The sequence below is a fragment of the Coptis chinensis genome, chromosome 3 (assembly GCF_015680905.1).
Source record: "Coptis chinensis isolate HL-2020 chromosome 3, ASM1568090v1, whole genome shotgun sequence".
Taxonomy (NCBI): domain Eukaryota; kingdom Viridiplantae; phylum Streptophyta; class Magnoliopsida; order Ranunculales; family Ranunculaceae; genus Coptis; species Coptis chinensis.
The window spans coordinates 58,877,329-58,898,747 of record NC_141458.1 but is presented as its reverse complement, the minus strand read 5'-3'; the positions used below and the strand labels follow the sequence as shown (position 1 = coordinate 58,898,747).

General features: G+C 40.3%; 2 protein-coding genes across 2 annotated transcripts; both read left to right on the top strand.

The window, feature by feature from the left end:
* Positions 1 to 16,546: 16,546 nt before the first annotated feature.
* Positions 16,547 to 17,956, top strand: LOC147510197 (uncharacterized). The gene is made up of 3 exons (XM_086598050.1): positions 16,547 to 17,265; positions 17,367 to 17,418; positions 17,555 to 17,956. Exons 1-3 carry the CDS (start codon positions 16,547 to 16,549, stop codon positions 17,954 to 17,956), a joined length of 1,173 nt encoding a protein of 390 aa, XP_086454176.1.
* A 580-nt stretch (positions 17,957 to 18,536) lies between these two features.
* Positions 18,537 to 19,265, top strand: LOC147510196 (uncharacterized). The gene has a single exon (XM_086598049.1). The coding sequence runs from the start codon at positions 18,537 to 18,539 to the stop codon at positions 19,263 to 19,265; it is 729 nt and encodes a 242-aa protein (XP_086454175.1).
* The last annotated feature ends 2,154 nt before the right edge of the window (positions 19,266 to 21,419 follow it).

Here is a 21,419-nt window from a genome sequence, read left to right as displayed (position 1 = left end):
AATCAAACCAACAGATTTTACAATCCATAAATCGGGGCATACAACAAGTTAGCCCAAGCGAAAAGCCCAACCAAAAGGCGTGTTTCGGGACAATCAATACCAAACCCTAAAACAAAAAACACAGCCTTTGAGGTAAACGGTAATTCTAGTACAGAAACTACAATCGTAGGTGACCTAAATGCCATCACCACTCTCCGCCTCGAAGAGTGGTTGATAACAAAGTAACTATGCCTATAGTTACCCCATCAAGATACTCCTACACGGATATAGAACTAGATACCGAAATAGAAACCGAAGAACCTACACCAATCGAGGTCCCAGTTAAACCACAACCTAAGAAACAGAAAGCCAAGGTTACACTTCAAGTCGAGCCATACACTAAATATAGAAGCGAAACCACCGTTCCTCAAAAATTAGCCATGCTAACCCGGGGATACAAACTTTGAGGAAATTAGGAACGTTTTCAAGAATCTAACGATAAACCTTCCTTTTCTCGGCTATTAAAAGCTACCTAACCACGCTAAGTTTCTTAAAGAGTTGTGCACTACTAGGCGTAAGACCAATATACCTAAAAGACGCCTTTTAACCTAAGCAGTTCCCACGTTATCCCAAAACAATGGAATTGTTAAGTACAAGGACCACAATCGCCCCATCAGAAAATGCACCTTAGGAGATTCCCACACGACGACCGCCTTATTAGACACGGGCGAAAGTGTTAACTTACTCCCCGTATTACTTTTATAAACAAATAGGTCTACGGAAAATGCAACCTACAAAAATAACGCTGCAATTAGAGGACGGGTCAATTAAGTATCCTAAAGGTGTAGTGGAAAAACGTGCTTGTTAAGGTTCAGGATTTCTACTATCCTGCTGATTTTGTTATCCTCGATACGTAAGTCGCTAATGACTCTGTACCCGATCATTTTAGGGCGCCCTTCTTGGCAACCGCCAATGCGCTTATAAATTGTCGCGATGGAAAGATGTCCTTATCTTTTGGCCATCAAATGCATCGAGGTAAATGTTTTAAAATGATGAAACAGATTACCGATTCGGTCAGATGGGGAGGTTAGCATGATCGAGAGTTTAGCTCAAGATTATTTTAACAACACGTTTCACGAAAACAATATGTACAAATTCCTTTCTTTTGGAACTTCGATTTTGTAAATGACTCCTACTTAGAGGAAGTCAACACCATCCCCGAGTCCACACCAATTGTAGACCCCGGCCGGTTGCTCCATATATCGATTACGAAGACTTGCTACCTAAGCAAGTCTTCATTACGCAATAAAAGAACACGTATGAAACATCAACGGACTTTGCGTCCACACCAGTGCTTAAACCTCTTCCTCCGGAGTTAAAATATATTCAACTTGATCCGGATGGTAGTCACCCGATAATTATATCTTCTCGCGGTAACTAAGGATGAAGAGACATGTTTAATAAGGGTGATTAGGGAACATCGGTCTGCGATTGGTTGGTCCCTAGCCGATATTAAGGAATTGACCCCAATGTTTGCACTCATCGTATCCATTTGGAGGATAACAACGAAGACTTCTCGCGAACCTCGGCCGCTTGAACCCCGCCATGAAAGAGGTGGTTAGGGAAGAAGTCTTTGCGATTACTCGATCGCGGGTATTATATACCCAATCTCCGATAGTGAATGGGTAAGTCCCATTCATGTAGTTCCTAAGAAATCGGGAGTTACCATGGTACGAACGGAAGGGTGACTATGTTGTCACTCATGGTCCTATGAAATGGAGAATCTGTATTGATTACATGACGCGTTTAAATGCTATGACACGAAAGGATCACTTTCCCTTACCATTTATAGATCGGATGCTAGAACGTCTAGTCGGGTCATGCCTTTTATTGTTTTGGATGGCTACTCGGCTATTTTCAGATTATTATTGATATTGATGACCAAGAAAAGACAACCTTCACATGTCCCTTCTAACATATGCCTATAAACGAATGCCTTTTGGCCTTTGTAATGCCCCCGTACCTTCCAAATGATGTATGCTTCATATATTTAGTGACATGGTAGAGCTTTATGGAAGTGTTCATGGATGATTTTTCTATCTATGGAGACTCCTTTACAGAATGTTTGTCTAACTTTGTCTAAGGTCTTGACACGTGTGAAGAAAAGAGCCTCGTTTTAAATTGGGAAAAGTGTCATTTCATGGTCAAAAGGGCATAGTACTAGGTCATATTGTATCTAGTGATGGTATCGAAGTAGATAAAGCCAAACTAGATAAGATAGCGAATTCCTACCTAAACCACGGATGTCCGCGGTGAGATTAGAGCCTTTCTAGGCCATGCGAGGGTTTTATAGCGTTTCATTAAAGATTTTTCAAAAATAGCTAGGCCTTTAACTAACCTCGCTTTTGAAGGATGCAATCTTTGATTTTAATTTTAACTGTAAACAGGCTTTTGAAACCTTAAAAGCCACCCTAACCACTTGCACCTATTATACATACCTCCTCGATTGGTCTAAACCTTCGAACTCATGTGTGATGCTAGTGACTATGCATTGGTGTCGTCTTGGGACGTAAACTAGATAATAAGTCCACTTTATTTTTATTATGCTAGTAAAACATTAAACGATGCTCAACGGAATTATTCAACTACTTGAAAGAATTCTTAGTCATCATTTACGCTTTTAGATAAGTTTCGTCCTTATTTGGTTGGTTCTAAAACTTTAGTTTACACGGACCATGCAGCCATTAGTACCTTCTTGCAAAGAAGGATGCTAAGCAGATTAATCCGATGGATTCTTCTCTCCGCAAGAGTTCACATTAGAAATAAAGGACAAAAAAGAGGGTCGAAAACGTAGTTGCCGACCACTTATCTAGATTTACAAATGACGATAGTAGTGATTCCGAGTCCATACCGGACTCTTTTCCCCGATGAGCATCCGTATGCTATTTTTTCATCACCATGGTATCGCGGACATCGTGAAATTATTTAGCGGCTGATGTTATGCCTTATAATTGGACAAGAAATGAATGTAAGAAGTTCTTGGCCGAGTCAAGTTATACTTCTTGGGATGAGCCCTACCTTTTAAGTATTGTGCGGATCAGATTATTCGTCGTTGCATTCCCGGTGGGAATATAATGAAGTTCTATCGCTACGCCATGACAAAGAGTGTGGCCACTTTTAATGAATGAAAACAGCCGCTAAAGTTCTTCAATGTGGATTTTATTGGCCTACCCTTTTAAGGATGCCCAAGTGCATTGCAAGACGTGTATTCGTTGCCAACAACTTGGGCGAATCACGGCTTAATATGATGCCATTAAATTCAATCTTGATAGTAGAAATTTTTGATGTTTGGGGTATTGATTTCATGGGCCCTTTTCCTATTTCCCACGGTTATATTTATATTCTAGTTGCCGTGGATTACGTGTCTAAATGGATAGAGGCCCTAGCTTGCCGTAGCAATGACCATAAGACCGTGGTATTTTTATTAAAGAATATATTTTCTCGGCCGGTTTGGCATTCCTAAAGCCATCATTAGTGATGGTGGAACACATTTTTGCAACAGAGTTGTTGCATCCCTAGTGAAAAAGTATGGAGTTACACACAAAGTAGCAACTCCTTATCATCTACAAACTAGCGGCCAAGTAGAAGTTTCTAATAGGGAAATCAAAAAGATTTTAGAAACAACAAGAAACCCCGATAGGAAAGATCGGTCGGCGTCTATCGGATGCCTTATGGGCGATAGAACTGCTTTCAAAACTCCTATAGGTATGTCTCCCTTTAGACTTGTATTTGGGAAACCATGTCATTTGCCCGTTGAATTAGAGCACCGTGCTCGCGTGAGCTATAAAAAGCCTTAACTACAATATTGATGAGGGGTGTTAAACGCAGTTACAATTAAATGAGCTTGAAGAAATCCGTGAGCGATTCTTACGATCTCGCTGAAGGATTATAAAGCTAACATGAAACGTGTTCATGATAAGCATATCTTGGCGCAGAGTTTGTGGTCGGACAAAAGGTTTGCTTTACAACTCCCGCCTACATATTTTCCTGGGAAACTAAAACCCGTTGGTCCGGTCCTTTTCGTTATCAAGTCACCCCTTACGGGGCAATTACCTTGGTAAATCCCAAGGACAACGGTACCTTTCAAGTTAACGGTCAACGGTTAAAACATTTTCACGAAACTTCTGTCCCCTCGATATAGAGGAAGTCCTTTTACAGGACCCTATATATGAGGAATGACCCTTGTCATTGGTGTACTTCCTTTCACTTCCATTTAATGGTAAGTGCACCATTAAGGTAACCGGCCCTCCCTATGGAGTGTGTGGTACATAAGTACCGATCCTAAGTCCACGGTTCACATATTTCACGTTTTCCACTCTTGATAACTATAAAATGAATAGTCTACCTACGAAATGAACGATGAATTCACAACGTAAGTAAACTAAAACTGGACTTTAACGAGTCTCAATTATCAATAATTCTTCTACTCTCAATCCTATGAGATAAAGTGGAGTAGGAAGTTCGTTCCACTCTTAGTCCTTCCGTATGCTTGTTTTCTAGTCTCAATACTCTACTTAAAGTCAATGAGAGCTTTACGAAGGGGCAACTAAACTACGGTGCAACTACCCACAAGATGCAACTAGTCGATTATCAGACAACTAAGGGAATGCTACGTTGATTCGATGATAAGGAGTTAGAGGGGGATTGATTCCACCTTAACTCAACTTAATCCACTAGCGACGAGTCGTCGTAATCCGAATTGAACTGCTACACAGAACAATCGGTTCTTCCTAATCCCTAATTACACATGGCATTCTACCAATTTATAACTAGCATGTGAACAATTAAACCCATTCTCATGGTGAACTAATTATTTCTAGAGTAGAATAGAAATTACGACGACTCTACGATAAACGGAATCAAGCTTTCATCAAGGCTTCACAACCCCCTCTAATGGAGTTTAGCCTTGAATCATTCCGCAATCATTCCCATTTAGATTAAAACTAAACATAATATAAAACATTGAAATTTACTTAATTAAAGAATAAAGAAATCTAATTTAATGACTAAAATGAAATAAGAACAAGAATTGAAATTAGATCTAGAAATGGAAATTACAAAAATCGAAATTGATAAAGAATACTACTTTATTGATCTCATCAAATTGAAGAGCAAGATTCAAAGGTTTAATCTAATACAGGATTTGAAACTAATTAAATAAAACAATTAAATCTAGATCTAGAAGCTATTTTAATGGCTACTTTCTATTCTAAGCTATCTACCTAACCTAACTCCATTAACAATGAGTTAAGCTTTTGTTCTTATATATTCAGATCCAAAAATCGTGCATGGGCTTGGAGCCATGTTTTGGGCCAGAGAATCAGGCCCGAAACCCAATTCTTTCAGTCCAAAAAGGCCTCTTCAGCTGCAGTTGGCTTCCACAGACTTTTCGTCCACTTCTCCTCCTCTGATTGGGTCAAGGCTTGGACCATTGCAAAGATCTTTCCGAGCCGGTCGTTTTGACATAAGGTAGGCCTCAATCCGAGGTCTGAGTCCAAAGATATGGCATTCGAAGTTCTCACGACTTTTGCTCCTTTATCTCGCTAAAGTGCCACATTTCGCATTATAATAATGGACTTTGAAGCCCCGAAATGCATAAAACACTTAATCAGATTAACTCTTACTTATTATTCACATAATTGGTCTAACAAAGATGATTATTAAGGGGTTAAAACTACAGTTTTGGGCTCTTATCAAACCACCCCCAAACAAAGATTTTGCTTGTCCTCAAAAAAAGATGAAAATTAGAATAAGTGACCAAAAAATGGAGTTCTACCTAATCTCGTTTAGCTGAGTGCGATTGCATTGACCATATGCAACAAGGCCTTAAACCACTAGGAATTCCCTAGTGGACGAGTTATAGCCTCGTGAGAGTTTTCCAGTGAAGGTACTCACAAACTTCATCTATACTACAACGACTAAGAAAATAAAACTATTGTTTCCTTATTCATGCTCCAAATTATCTATACATCTCTCTAGCAATGAACAAGAATAACCAAGTCAAAAACCTAAGTTAATATATGCATAATAATCTATCATCTACAATAAACATATACACAATGAGTAGTACTATAAAATGTTTAGCAGGTTTGTTTTAAAGAACTCCTCGGAATAGCTCGCCCTTAAGTAGGTTCTCACAATAATAGTCAAGAAACAACACTGATTTTTCCACTCAAGTTTTCACTACTCCAAAGTTACAAAGTGGGCACACTTTACCTTACAATCTCAATGACACACAGAAGTTCGGAGTCGATCAAACACATCCGCCACTTACTATCACACTAACCTATTCCTAATTGAGCTAGAGGTCTTTATTAGGTGTTACTGTGGATTAGGAGATGGTTTAAGAAGGAAGGAAATGGATATTCTAAAGGACAAGTCCGAGATAATAGAGTATTCATATTATGTAACTAGAGAAAACTTGTTATTTACTTTTGCTTCTACACTTTGTTTCCATCCTTAGCCATATTTTTCTTTTTCTTTTCTTTGGCTTTTGACTCCCTTTTATTCTATTTTTTGGAGTTTTTATTTTATTTCTATTTTTTTTTCTTTTCCTTGGATGGAAACTTATTTTTTATTTATTTTCCTCAAGCACTAACTAATTTTTTGTTTACACAGGTTTTCTCTTCTTCTTTCTTCATTCATTCTATTCTCGGACTTATTCTAAATTGGTAGTTGATTTATATATATATATATATATATATATATATATATATATATATATATATATATATATATATTTTTTTTTTTTTTTGTTTTTGTTTTTGTAACGGGGGTAAAAGGAATTGTGGTTTATGGAAGGGCTAATGAAAGGCTCGGAGGGGCTTACTAGAAAATAATTCATAGGTTTGAATTTCTGGCTATATCGATCCAAAGAGGGCCTAACTCTGCTTTTAGGATATGGTTTAGTGATCAAGCAAGTGGACATATATATATATTTTGTTTTGTTTTTGTTTTTGTAACAGGGTAAAGGAATTGTGGTTTATGGAAGGGCTAATGAAAGGCTCGTGAGGGGCTTAATTAGCGGAAAATAATTCATAGGTTTGAATTTCTGGCTATATCGATCCAAAGAGGGCCTAAATTCTCGCTTAGGATATGGTTTAGTGATCAAGCAAGTGGGACGTGTGATTTCTCTATCCGATTTTACTTCTCCCTTGTGTCATTTCTCAAATGTTTCGCTTCATATAAGGCTTTAGGCTATATTCTCACAGGATTTGTAGAATAAGTACTCTAGCCTAGATTTCAGAAACTTCTTGCTAACAATCATAGATACTCATGTAATATATTTATAGATAGATGCAAAGATTATTACCTATATATTAACCTAAGTTTCTAACAATTATTCCTCGACGCTAAATGTGCACGTGAGACTTCTAGATTGTTAAGAGCATGGAGAAAGAAACAATACCAATATTCCTAAGTGTATAGCATAACTTATTTATTTATATTTTTAAATTTTTGAAATTTTAACTAGAAAACAAATGCATATTATACATATTTATATCCTAGCAGATGTCTTAATTACATGTGTTTCTATGCCCCCCCCCCCCCCAAACAAGAAGCATGCTTTGTCCTCAAAGCATTTAAATAAAGAGGGTAGTAAAATACCATTGAAACGCGTGAAATTCAGGAACATCTGCAAAACAAAATTAGAATGTACTAATATAGGAAATAAAAACTGACTCAACTCTATACGAGTTCTACCCATTATGGGGTTAACAGAATTAAATTGCTTGGGACATAAGCAGACACTAACGAAAACTAAAACTTACCTCCACTCCCGCTGTTATTCGTCATATTCGTCATCCTCTACTTCTATAAAGAAGTGAGGCTCCTTCGCGTCCTGCCATGCTATGATAATTTGCCAGGCTTCACGCCATTTATCATCTATGGTTGCTAACCTATTAAGTGCCACTTGGTCCGATGGGGTGGTGCAACCTCGTGAGGTTGTATCCGCCACCCTTGCCAAGTCATTGCACGTAAAGATCGAATAATACTATTGGTGGGTCGCCGACCGTCTACCCTAATCCAATCCGTGAAACGTGATAAAAAACAGAAAGAAACATAGCATAATACGCGAAATTAGAACAGCATAAGAAGGTACTTATGCCTCATGGTATGGGCTCGTGCTAAACTAGACATCAAAGTTCGGGAAGGTCATAGAACCGGGCGCCCCCGTGGCTAAAGCAAGGAAAACGCAAGCAAGTGGCGCCATTCACGTAAGAAAACGCCATTCCCCTAAAATGTTTAGCATAATCCAAAACATAATAGTTCCTATGTTCATGGACCCGGCTACCAAGGGCAACGCTATAGTCCCCTTGGTCCTCAATCTGAAAAATGCCCGCCCCATAAGCCTCGTTGCAAAAACTCATAAGTGTAGACATGCATATTATCGACCCTAATAGCACCATGGGTCTTGTATCTCACCGGCATAGCAAGTCCAAGAACAAATGCTAGCAAACACCCGTAATTTCCATTGGTTCTTCGTCAATGTTGATGGAGAACACTTGTTCTCCATCCGTCTCTCAAAGAAAATGCGTTTATTATAAAAATAAGATGCAAGTCTTTGGAGAATAAAGTTCAGCCGGTCTTACCATAAGAGGTTCCCGGCCAACGATGTGATCACCTCGCGAAAACCAAGCACCGTAAGTAGTGCTTTTGGAACAAATCTTCGAAAAGATCGTTCGGTATCAATGTTGGAGATGTCATCTCAAAATTACGCTTTTAATGGCATAGTCATTTCAAGTATAGTGGTGAGTATTCCCACTGTCACGCTGGGTGACCCGGTTCGATCCCCGGCGCCGCCATTTGATAATCAGAAATGAATAGTATACCTACTGAAATGAACGATGAATTCACAACGTAAGTAAACTAAAACGGACTTTAACGAAGTCTCAATTATCAATAATTCTTCTACTCTCAATCCTATGAGATAAAGTGGAGTAGAAGTTCGCTCCACTCTTAGTCCTTCCGTATGCTTGTTTTCTAGTCTCAATACTCTACTTAAAGTCAATGAGAGCTTTATGGGCGGGCAACGAAAACTACGGTGCAACTACCCACAAGATGCAACTAGTCGATTATCAGACAACTAAGGGAATGCTACGTTGATTCGATGATAAGGAGTTAGAGGGGGATTGATTCCACCTTAACTCAACTTAATCCACTAGCGACGAGTCGTCGTAATCCGAATTGAACTGCTACATAGAACAATCGGTTCTTCCTAATCCCTAATTACACATGGCATTCTACCAATTTATAACTAGCATGTGAACAATTAAACCCATTCTCATGGTGAACTAATTATTTCTGGCGTGGAATAGAAATTACGACGACTCTACGATAAACGGAATCAAGCTTTCATCAAGGCTTCACAACCCCTCTAATGGAGTTTAGCCTTGAATCATTCCAATCATTCCCATTTAGAATAAAACTAAACATAATATAAAACATTGAAATTTACTTAATTAAACAATAAAGAAATCTAATTTAATGACTAAAATGAAATAAGAACAAGAATTGAAATTAGATCTAGAAATGGAAATGACAAAAAATAAATTGATAAAGAATACTACTTTATTGATCTAATCAAATTGAAGAGCAAGATTCAAAGGTTTAATCTAATACGAGATTTGAAACTAATTAAATAAAACAATTAAATCTAGATCTAGAAGCTATTTTAATGGCTACTTTCTATTCTAAGCTATCCGCCTAACCTAACTGCCCCTTAACAATGAGTTAAGCTTTTGTTCTTATACATTCAGATCCAAAAATCGTGCATGGGCTTGGAGCCATGTTTTGGGCCGAGAATCGTGCCCAAAACCCAATTCTTTCAAATTCAAAAAGGGCCTCTTCAGCTGCAGTTGGCTTCCACAGACTTTTCGTCCATTTCTGCTCCTCTGATTGGGTCAAGGCTTGACCATTGCAAAGCTCTTTCCGAGCCGGTCGTTTTGACATAAGGTAGGCCTCAATCCGGTGGTCCGAGTCCAAAGATATGGCATTCGAAGTTCTCACGACTTTTGCTCCTTTATCTCGCTAAAAGTGGCACATTTCTCACATAATGGACTTTGAAGCCCTGAAATGCATAAAACACTTAATCAAGATTAACTCTTACTTATTATTCACATAATTGGTCTAACAAAGATGATTATTAAGGGGTTAAAACTACGCTTTTGGGCTCTTATCGCATTTTGATGGAGCGATCCGCGAAAGTTTCAGAGTCATATTGGTAGGTTTTGATTCATGAAGACCTAACCGCTAAATAAGTAGTAGGAAGTAGGTTAACACCGCACCTAGGTCTAAAAGTGCAGTAGCGGTATACTTTGTCGCCAAACGCATGGTATGCAGTTGGTCGAATTCGGTCCTCAGACTTTACCACACCATTGGTAGTGGTAATCGAGGAAACCGCTCGTGAGGAACGCTTGTTCGAGGTACATTCGATGACGTCGTTTGGTGGTGCACATGTCCTTCAAAAACTTGGCATGCTTGGGCAAATGCTTTAGCGATCTAGGAAAGATAAGTTTATGGTCAAATTTTTGAAGGTTTCACGGATCTCATCAAAATGTTCATCATGTTTGTTCTTTACCAAACGGGCGTGGAACGGAGCTTTTGACGGAATCGCTGCGATAAGGATCAGTGGCGCTCTTTCCCTAGGGGACGTAGGTGTAGATTTTGAAGGTACAACTTCGGCCCCGCTATAGGTTGGCGGGTAGGAGTTGGAAGGACGTCGGTCCGTGACTTCCGGCCGATTCCTCGTCCCGCATACGTATATTATTGTCGATGGTTCGCCGTAACGAAGAGTGGTAATGGCATTTACCTCACCCCGGTTTGAATTACTAGGTCCCCGGTGCATTGTTGAGTTCAAAGGCAGTTTTGTAGGCTTAGGGTTTGGAACCGCTTTTGCCCGGGGAACACGCCTTTGACTTTTATCCCGAAAGCCAACAAACCAAGAGACCGGCTGGATAGAAGCTAGGATTTGATTCATTGATTCATGTATGTCGGGAAAGTTTCACCGCTTTTATCGGGTGTGGATTGACTAAAGGCGGGCGCAGGAACTAGTTCACGGTTATTATTCACGGGTTGATTTTGGTAGCCATATCCTTGATTAAGCGGGAACAAGGTTGCGTTGTTTTGGTACCCTATATTTGGCGTTGTTGGGAAAATTACTTTGCCCTTTGCTGGAATTGTGGAGGATTTCCTTGACGATAGGAATTGTAGTTCGCGGGTGGTCGACAGAACGTTATTGCCACCGAAGGAGCTTGTTGTTGTTGGACGAAGGGTGCCCAAGCTAAATTCGGATGTTGTCGCCAAGGTGCATTAGGGATGTTGAAAGCACAAGCCTCTTGAAGGGTTGGGATGACACTCGTGATACCAAAGGACAATAAGAATCGGCGCGGTTTCGGGACTTAAACAAAGAGGGCATGGGAAGCGTTGGCGCACCCATGACCGTTTGGGTTTTGTTCATTTACTTGTACCGAAAAGAGCATCAACCTTTTTGTTTAGGGACTCGATTAGAGTTTTAATTCGGATCGGGTTTGACCTCAAACATAGACGTAACTTTGGTAGGAGTAATTTTAGAAGATCTAGAGGAATCAGTGTTTCCCCAATGGGTGCTTCGCGAGGCCTTCTCAAGAAAAGTGTATGCTTCAAGAAATTTTGTCCATGAAACAACCACCGCTCATGATATCTAATGTTTCCTTTTGATGGTCGAGAGACCATTAAAGAATGAACGGACTAATACAGCGGTGTCGAGTTGATGATGGGGACATTCGAGAAGTAGATCAGTAAATCTGCTCCACGTTTCTAAAAAAGGATTCCCCGGGTGCTAGCGAAAGAATTGAATCTTTTGAAGCATTTCGTAGTTTTCTTTCCGAAAGTATAAAACTTTATCATGAATGCTTGAACAAGTTTGGCCCATGTGTCAATGGATTGCGGGCGCTTGTCCGGGCGAGCCAAACCGCTTTATCGACCCAAGGTGAAGGGAAACAACCTAAGCAAGACTTGTTCGTTGGTAACGGTCGGATGTCGGAAAGTGGTGACTACTTGTTGCATCCGACGAAGATGATTGTACGATTTTTCATGGTCTAACCCATGGTAAACAGGTAACAAACCGAAAATGTTTGGCGGAATACGAAAATCACCGACAATCACATCGAGTTTAATGCAGAAGCGTGTCCTTCCCTGTAAGGCGAGATAGAAATCGAAAGGGTTTCTCAATCAGAAGATTTTCCTCAGCCATAATTAAAGGAGATAATGGCAACGGAGATGTTTGACGAGGTTGATTTACGGAGGAGGGACTATGTCTAGGAGATAACATAAACAGTTGTTTCTTGTATTTTCGACGATGATATGTAAGTTCTAATTCCTTATGTTTACCAGACCGTAGTCTCATACAAATATAAATTTTAATTTAAGGCTCATAATTAAGGAATGAATAATGACTGGAGGTTTTAGAATTTAGGAAGGAGGGAGTTGAAGCACGTCTTCCTAAGCTGTTGCTAACTCGAGCAGGGAAGCTAGGATAACGTGTGAATATTCCAGCAGCCAGGTCACCTGAGAGAATTGAGGGAGGTTGTTCGTGCTAGCACGTTCCTTAATTAGGCAACCTCAATTTTTTCCAAGTTTTCTAGGCAATCGATGGAATAGAATGATGATTTATGATGGTGTATTATGGGGTGTTATTAAGATGATTTAGATGAAATTTTTAATTACTATGATTTTTTATTTTTTTTATTATTATTTTTATTTTAATTTACGTAATTAGTGTATTATGGAGACGTGATTACGAAATATGCAATTAAAAACGATAGATGCCAAAATAGAAACTAACTAACATATACTAGTTTACGCAGAAAGTCTACCCATGCAAATCTATATTACCTATAATGCGCAACTATGTAAGTTATAATGTGAGCTAGGGAATGTCGAGAACAAACTCATGCAATTGAATACCGCGTACGTGAATTGATGTAACATACACATACAAAAATATTCTAAGCAGGTGGTTTGGCGCTATGCATATATCAAAATATATTAGAATCATATTAATTGTGTTACGTGAATATGTAATGACGAACCACCTTTACATGCATGGAGTTCTCATGCCAACATACAAATATACGAGGTAAAACAGGTTATAGCAAATAATATCCTCGACAAAGTTTGAGGAGTTTAAGAGTTTGAAACCTGGGGTCCCGCGATTCCTTGTATAACGATCGACTATTCCCGAGCTTATGCTTACTAGCAAAACAGGACCAAAGAGCCCAAAAGAGTACTGAAAAGGAAAGTGGTTTGTACCTGAAAACTGGAGTGTTGATACTCCAGGTTAGTCTCACGTGCTACTAATTCAGTCTCATCCGAGACTCTTTTGTCTGTTCAGTACTTCAAATTCCTACGGAGTACTTAGGATCAGGCTTCATGAAAATAAACAAACTTGGTTCACCGATATTTGTTAGTAGAAAAAGTTAAGGTAAACTGTTCCGTAACTTGTTAGTATTGTAACAGAAATGAAAATTAGAAAGATGAGGAGGTAGGGGTAGGGGTTTTTATGGATGTATTCCAGTTATTACGTTAAGTCCAGAGTCCCTCGGCGTGCAGCGGCGCCATTTGATAAAACGCTCTTTATACACGTTTATTGGTTTCAGTTACTTATTTTCTTAAGTCCGAGGTCCACAGTCCGAAGTCCAAGTTCCAACGTCCATATAGTCGTACGTTTTAGTCAAGTTACCTTACTCACGTGGGTTTGGTAGGATAGGTCGAGTAAGGGATCGTCCAAACCTTAGGGCTCGGATAGGTTCACAACTGGAAATTACAACTTTTAGTGAGTAGGATTTTTAGGTTTCTTTTTAGTTGGTTTTAATTAAATTAACGGTAATGTAAATTACTACGGGCGATTAAATGTAGGTAAACAAAATTAGAGAAACAGGGGAGAGTTAATCATGCTCATGCAAGAATCATTTTTCAACAATTTTTATTACAAAATCACTACATCTCTAGTTAGTTCTCCCATTTCGAGACGACGCCGAAAGTATTGATCCCTAGTGCATGCCCACATCTCTAGGTCGCATTTCACTAGCATAAGGAGTTTCAATAATACCTCATCTCCGGTATATTATTTCAGCTCCTCGCTCGATTTCACATCACCGGATTTAATTGAGAGAGTCACCCCGACACTGCAGAGTCGCTGAGACATTTTAGGTTGGCTGCTAGACCGTCTCCGAGCATCGCTAATCCAACTTTGTACAGCTCGATCATTTTGGGGACCGGATGTCAATTCTATGCCTAATTCCTAAGTAGTGATTCTAGAATAGTAACGAAGTCAATCCGATTTTCACACGAAGCAAAGATAACCCTCCCACGGGGGATTAGCTCATGGTCATAGAAGGAATAATAAAACTTGTTTGATACATTAAGTAAATAAATGCGTGACAGAAATTAAACTAGAAAAGAAATGATCATATTAAGGGTAAAATAACTTACGATTTTAAGCTGAAATGGAAATGGAAGAATGTAAGAATCTTGAAGAAGAAAATCTAACTAGGCGTGAGCTAAAGCATTAATATGTTTGAAGCCGATATATGAATACCCCCCTCACATATATATAGGCTGGGGACCCTTCACGTGAAATCTTAATATCGAATCAGGTTTGTTTTTTAGCCCAATTCAGTTTGTTAGAATCAAAACTTTGGTTTTTATAAAGTTTTGTTTTATTATCATTTGTTTTGTCCTTTTATGTTTTGGTTTTTTATTTTAGCCCAATTCAATTCAAACATTGAATTGGTACGTGTCTTCCTCATTGCAAGGTGGCACTAAATTGAAACCATCCTTTGCCACCTGCCTATGCTGACTCGTCATGCCTTCTGGGCCCGCAGAGTGGGTCCACTTAGTGTGTCCAGTGGCTGCGCCGATTTTGGCGTTTTTACGACTTTTTGTCCTTGCGCCGAGTTCGTCGCCCGAGGTCGCTATGGCAGCTTCACTAGCCAACGTCGGCATCTAGATTTATCCGATTTGAGATTCGGAAGTTTGCTGCTTCTTTATATGTGGACCCGCTCTCGCCCGGTTTTGTTCTTTTGGAAACTTCGCTCTAGTTAGGCTCTTTTGGGCTTCACACGGGGTTGAGTGGGAAACTTCAAATATTCCCCAGATTCCGTGCTTGGCAGCTTCACTAGCCAACGCCGGCATCTAGATTTATCCTCGATTTGAGCTTCGGAAGTTTGCTGCTTCTTTATATGTGGACCCGTTCTGCACTGGTTTTGTTCTTTTGGAAACTTCGGCTTTAGTCAGGCTTTGTTGGGCTTCATGGGGGTTGAGTGGGAAACTTCAAATATTCCAGTATTCCCGTACTTCGATGCATGTTTTATCATTATATTCATTTTAATTGCGGAAACCTGCAAAATTACGAAAATATAATTATTACATGATTATTAAACACATAATCGACCAAAATGCTATGTCTCTCGGGGTTTAATATTACAGTTTTGGGTGCTTATCAGCCCCTGTATTCCAAAAATGAAAAAGGACACAATTTAAATTAGAATAACGCATCAACAAAAATTGTCAACAAACACACATACAAACTTTTACTTTCGATGGTTAAAACTTTAAACTTATACAAATAATTTTAGACTGATATTGAAATATCAAAACATGATTGAAACCTTTTTCTTGTCACTAAATCTCGTAAAACACCTGCCATAGAAAAAAAAAAACAATGAGCTGACTATACAATTCAGTAAAATAAGTGGTTTATATTATCAAAGTATATAAATACATGATAAAAATCAAACCTTTATAAGAAGAGAAACAAAAAAAAAAGTTTAACTGGCATAAATATCATAGTAGCTTGATATATACAATAAAAATAAAGTCCTTGTATTAAATTGACAGGTCAATTAAACACATGGAAAAATTAGATCTCAAAATGAAATCAAGAGAAGTACATACTTTTTGGCAGATTTGCCAATGGCTTTAGCGGAGACGGAATCAAGAACTTTATCTTCATCCTCTTCGTAATCGAGTAGCTCCTACTCATATGCGTCATTGTTGTTGTCCCTTACTTTTCCCATTCTACTTTAAAATAAACAAATTAGAGAGATTTCCAGGTAAGGGTTAGGGTTTGAAGGGAAGAGAGAATTAAAAACGTGGATAGTTTGAGAAAAGCATTGGTAGCGATTTTCTCTGGCGGCTTACCTCTTCCCATTTCTCTTTTGTTATTTTCTCACATTTGGTGAGAGATGAGCGCGAGAATGAAAAACATCCCCCAAATGTTTTCACCCTTTTTCATTAGTTTTCAGGTTTTCCTTTATTTTTTTTGCAATAGGTCACACTTTTGTATCTGTCACTTAATATTGGTAAATGTTACTAAATAAAGCAAGAATTTGCCTACAAAATATGTAACGGTTGGTAAGATTACTAACGGATAAAGTGTGTGACAAAAATTGTAACAAATGAATAAGTGTTAGTAATCAATTTTACTATATGTTGCAAATTCAGTGTTATGGTGTAGTGAGCGATGGGCAACTATATGGTGAAGAGGGTGTTGATTGACTGTGGCAGTGTAGTGGATTTGTTGTTCAAAGGAGCTTTGGAAGAAATGAGAATTGATCCTAGACAATTGAGGCCTCCGCGAACCAATTTATACGGCTTCAATGGCAGTATGACGGAACCCATGGGGGAGCTCTTATTGCCGGTGACCACGGGTCCAGTGACGGTCTTCGCCTGGTTTATGGTGGTGGATTCTACTTCTCAATACAACGCAATTTTAGGGAGGCGGTGGATTCATGAGATGAAGGTTGTCCCATCGATGTATTACCAAGTTATACGATTTACCACCCCGACTGACATGTATGAAGTTCGCGGCGATCAAGTGACGGCCAAGAACAATCATTGGGGTACAGTGAAACGATTGATTTGCGGACAAGAAGGAGAGACTTCAAACCCTCGGAAGTGGCAAGCATATCAATTACAGTGTGCCTCTGTAGAGGGGGAGGAGGAGTCAACGGTGGGTCTGAAGACACTCGATGAGATTGAAGTAGTGAATATTGGTGAGGGGGAAGAAGAGAGGTTCACGTCGGTAGGATCCAATTTGCCGGAAGAGTGGAAGAGTAAGTTGGTACAATTCTTGTTTGAAAATAAAGATGTCTTTGCTTGGGTAATTAAGGATGTCAAGGGACTAGACCCAGACTTCGCATGTCATCGGTTACACATGAAGAAAGACACCAAGCCAGTGAGGTAAAGGATGCGAAGCATTAGACCGAAGTATGCTGAGGGAATTTGTGAAGAGGTCGCGAGGTTAAAAGGAGCTGGAATAATATGAGAATTGGAATTCACAGATTGGTTGTCCAATGTCGTCGTGGTACCGAAAAAGAATGGCAAGGTTTGAATGTGTGTCGATTTTACAGATGTGAATTTAGAGTGTCCCAAGGATAGCTATCCCATGTCGCGGGTGGATGAATTGGTGGATAGAACAACATGATTCAAAATATTTTTGTTCATGGATGCATTTATGGGGTATAACCAGGTCGCGATGTACGGACCGGATCAGGAGAGGACAACATTTGTGGTTGAAGGCGGCACGTATTGCTACACTAGGATGCCATTTGGACTGAAGAATGCTGGAGCTACTTTCCACCGGTTGGGAGAGAAAATGTTCAAAAGCAAGATTCGGAAGGGGATCGAAATATACATAGATGACATGGTGGAAAAGAGCATGTCGGAGGAGGAGCATCTAGAGGGTTTAAGAGAGACATTTGGGATATTGTGGAAGTACAACTTGAAGTTGAATCCTGAGAAATGCACATTCGGAATGACCACGGGAAAGTTCTTGGGCTACATTGTTACTCACCGGGGAATAGAGGCTAACCCTGAGCAAATAAGATCCATGGTGGAGATGTCATCACCGCAGAATGTCAAGGAAGTGTAGTGGCTAGCCGGTAGGGTCACAGCTTTGAATAGGTTTATTTCCAAGTCATCTGACAAATGTAGACCGTTGTATCAATTACTAAGAAGCACACAAAATTTCTTGTGGACATCAGAATGCGAGGATGCATTTCAAGAGTTGAAAAGGTATTTGGGCAAGGCTCCTCTGTTGTCACGACCAGAGCAGGGGGAGAAATTATACTTGTATTTAGGGGCCACCGAATATGCAGTTAGTTCAGTTCTTGTCCGGCTTATCGACAGAATGGAGAAGTTGGTGTATTTTCAAAGCAAAACATTGTTAGATGCAAAAATGCGGTATAGTAGAATTGAGAACTATGCCCTGGACATTAATCTTCTCGGCCCTAAAGCTAAAACCCTATTTCGAATCACACTCAATGGTAGTGGTGATGAACCTACCTCTAAAACAAGCATTAAAGGTAGAAAAATCAGGCAAAATGTTGAAATGGGTAGTGATGCTTAGTTCGTACGAGATACAATATCAAATAAGAACCGCGGAGAAAGCACAGGCGGTGGTAGAGTTTCTAGCATAGTTCCCCACGGAAGATCCCACTTGGGGAGAAGAGATGGTCATGGAACCGGAGAGGGATGTAGAGCCCGACCTCCTAGACCCTTGGGATAAGAGGAATGAGTGGAAAGTATTCATAGATGAATCTACTACTGACGCATGCAGCGACATAGGGGTTGTATTGGTTACACCTGATAATAACAAAATAGAACAGACCATGAAGCTAGGGTTCGCAGCAACCAGTAATGAAGCAGAGTATGATGCAGTGATAGTGGGATTGAGAATAGCCGAGGACTTGGGGGTGAAGGAACTGACCGTGTATTCTGATTCAAACTTAGTGGTGTGTCAGGCAAATGGAGGGTTCGCTGCCCGCTGTCCGCGGATGGCAAAGTATTTAGAGGTGTTCCACAAAAGGTCCACCAATTTTGCGAAGCTCAGATTTGTACACTTGGGTCGCGGTGAGAATAGGCATGCAGACGCCCTTGCGTATGTGGCTGTAGCCATACCTGGGTCAGAGGAAAAGATGATACGGGTAGGAAGATTGGAGAAACCAAGCATAGAGAAAGTGATGGAGGTGTGTCAGATCACAAAAGAAGAAGGGGGATGGATGGATCCCATTAAGTGTTTCTTGGAGGGAAAGGAGGTGACAGATAAGAAAGAAAGAAGAAAGTTGGAACAGACTTCTCAGAGATACGTACTGTTGGAAGGCGAACTGTACCGAAAGAACTTCAATGGGCCATTGTTAAAATGCCCAAGGACATGGTTAGCCTTAGAGGTACTAGCATAGATGCATGAAGGGGACTGTGGGAGCCATTCCGCTGGAAGGACTACGGCACACCGACTCTTGACGCAGGGCTACTTCTGGCCCCACATGAAAAGGGATGCAGTGGAGTTCCCTAAGAAGTGTGACAATTGCCAGAGATTTTCTCAGTTGATATTCGCCCTTGCGGAACCACTACATAATGTCTCAAGTCCGTGGCCTTTTGCTATATGGGCGATGGATATCGTAGGATCATTTCCCATGGCTAGCGGCAAAAGAAGATATATGATAGTAGCTACGGACTACTTCACTAAATAGATAGAAGCCGTACCCTTGCAGTAGGTGAAGGAGACGCATGTGATTAAGTTTTTATGGGAGAACATCATATGTCGGTTTGGACTCCCATATTGCATCATTGCAGACAATGGGACACAGTTCACAGGAGCTAAGGTGACCGAGTTTATACAGGCATACAAGGTGAAATAGGGCTTCTTGGCCCCCTACAACCCTAAGGGCAATGGACAGGCCGAATCTTCTAACAAAACGATAATGAACAACCTTAAGAGGAAGTTGGAAGACAAGAAGGGGGCATGGGCAGACGAGTTGAACCAGGCTCTTTGGGCATATCGAACTACTCTTCGGACGACCACCAAAGAGACCCCATTTGCCTTAGCCTATGGCGTTGAGGCTGTGATTCCTTCAGAGATGGTGGCAGTTACAATGCAAACCAAGGCCATGGAGGAGGGATTGAACTGGTGCATCTTGGCAGGGGATTTGAATTTGGCAGAAGAAAGAAGGGACTCAGCCCGCCATTCAGTTAGAAGAGTATCACAGGCACTTACAGAGGCAATACAATAAGCGGGTTAAGCCGCGGCAATTCCAAATAGGGGACTTAGTGCTCCACCGAGTGACTCTTAGTACAAAGAGGGAAAAGGACGGGAAACTGAGTCCAAACTGGGAAGGGCCATACACCGTGGTGGAAGTAGGAGGGGTTGGTACTTACAAGTTACGAACAATGAAGGGCAAATTGATAGAAAAGCCTTGGAATGTAAGAATACTGAAAAAGTTTTACAATTGAATGTAATAAAGGTACAAAGCAATGTAATGGAGGTACAAAGCAATGTAATGGAGGTCCAGAGCAAAAGACCAAAGCTGTTTGTAAATATATAATACCACGACCCTTTTGTGAAAATAAATGTGCTTGCTATATATGATTTCTAAGTAAGAATGTGGATAGCGGAATGGTATAGACCTTCCGTGGATGAGAGATGGAGGTACATTACAATGTAAACAAATAATCAGAATTAAAGAGTAAAGAGGCAACAAACTCATTTGGCAAAATCCAGTACTACATTAAACAAAATATTTGCAAAACATGAAATGAAACAAGTACCAGATACAGAGTTTGTAAAAAGGTCTTAATACAAAAAGAAGGCTCCTAGAGCATTTCAGAAGTAGGTTCATCAATGGTCATCGCATCCGTGGCTTATTCAATAGTCGCATCGGTAGTCTCTTTAGTGGCCGCCGTCTGGCTTATGAGTCCTTCTATCACGGGATGCTCGGGGGTTACCTCGGTGCCCAACACCTCTTCATTGGCTATATTAGGGGTTGCGAACGCCGGGACGGCAGGCCCTTCAGGGAGAAGACGACCTTCGCGAAATAGGCGTGCATGCTCCTATTGAATTTTCTTGGCCGCCCTCTTGTCGGCTAGGAGCCTGTAGCGTTCCTGAAGGGTGGTCATATCCAATTGGTGCTGCTACATCAGGTCCGTAGAGGCATCCTCATGCTTCTGATTGAGAGCATCCAGGGCCTCCTGGTGTCGTTGAGCGAGGGCATCCAGATTGGCCTGGTGTTGTTGAAGGAGCACTTCCCTTTGATGGCTCAGGCGTTTGTTGACCAAGTCCATGTATTGTTGGTGGGAGGACTCCGCGGTCTTCAGCTCGTCTTGAGCCTAAACTTTAGCCAAATTGGCAGCTTCTAAATCCGATTGAAGGTGGGCATAGGCAGTTCGTAGTCCGGTAGGGCCGCTGAGTTCTTTCTCGAGGGACTCCACCTTGGCCTTGGCACCAAATAGGTTGCGGATCATGTAGGACATATCCAGGCTGATAGGGTTATATACTAAAAGCATTACTTTTGTATTAACTCTAATTCTTTATATTTTGAATGAGAATCATATGGGCA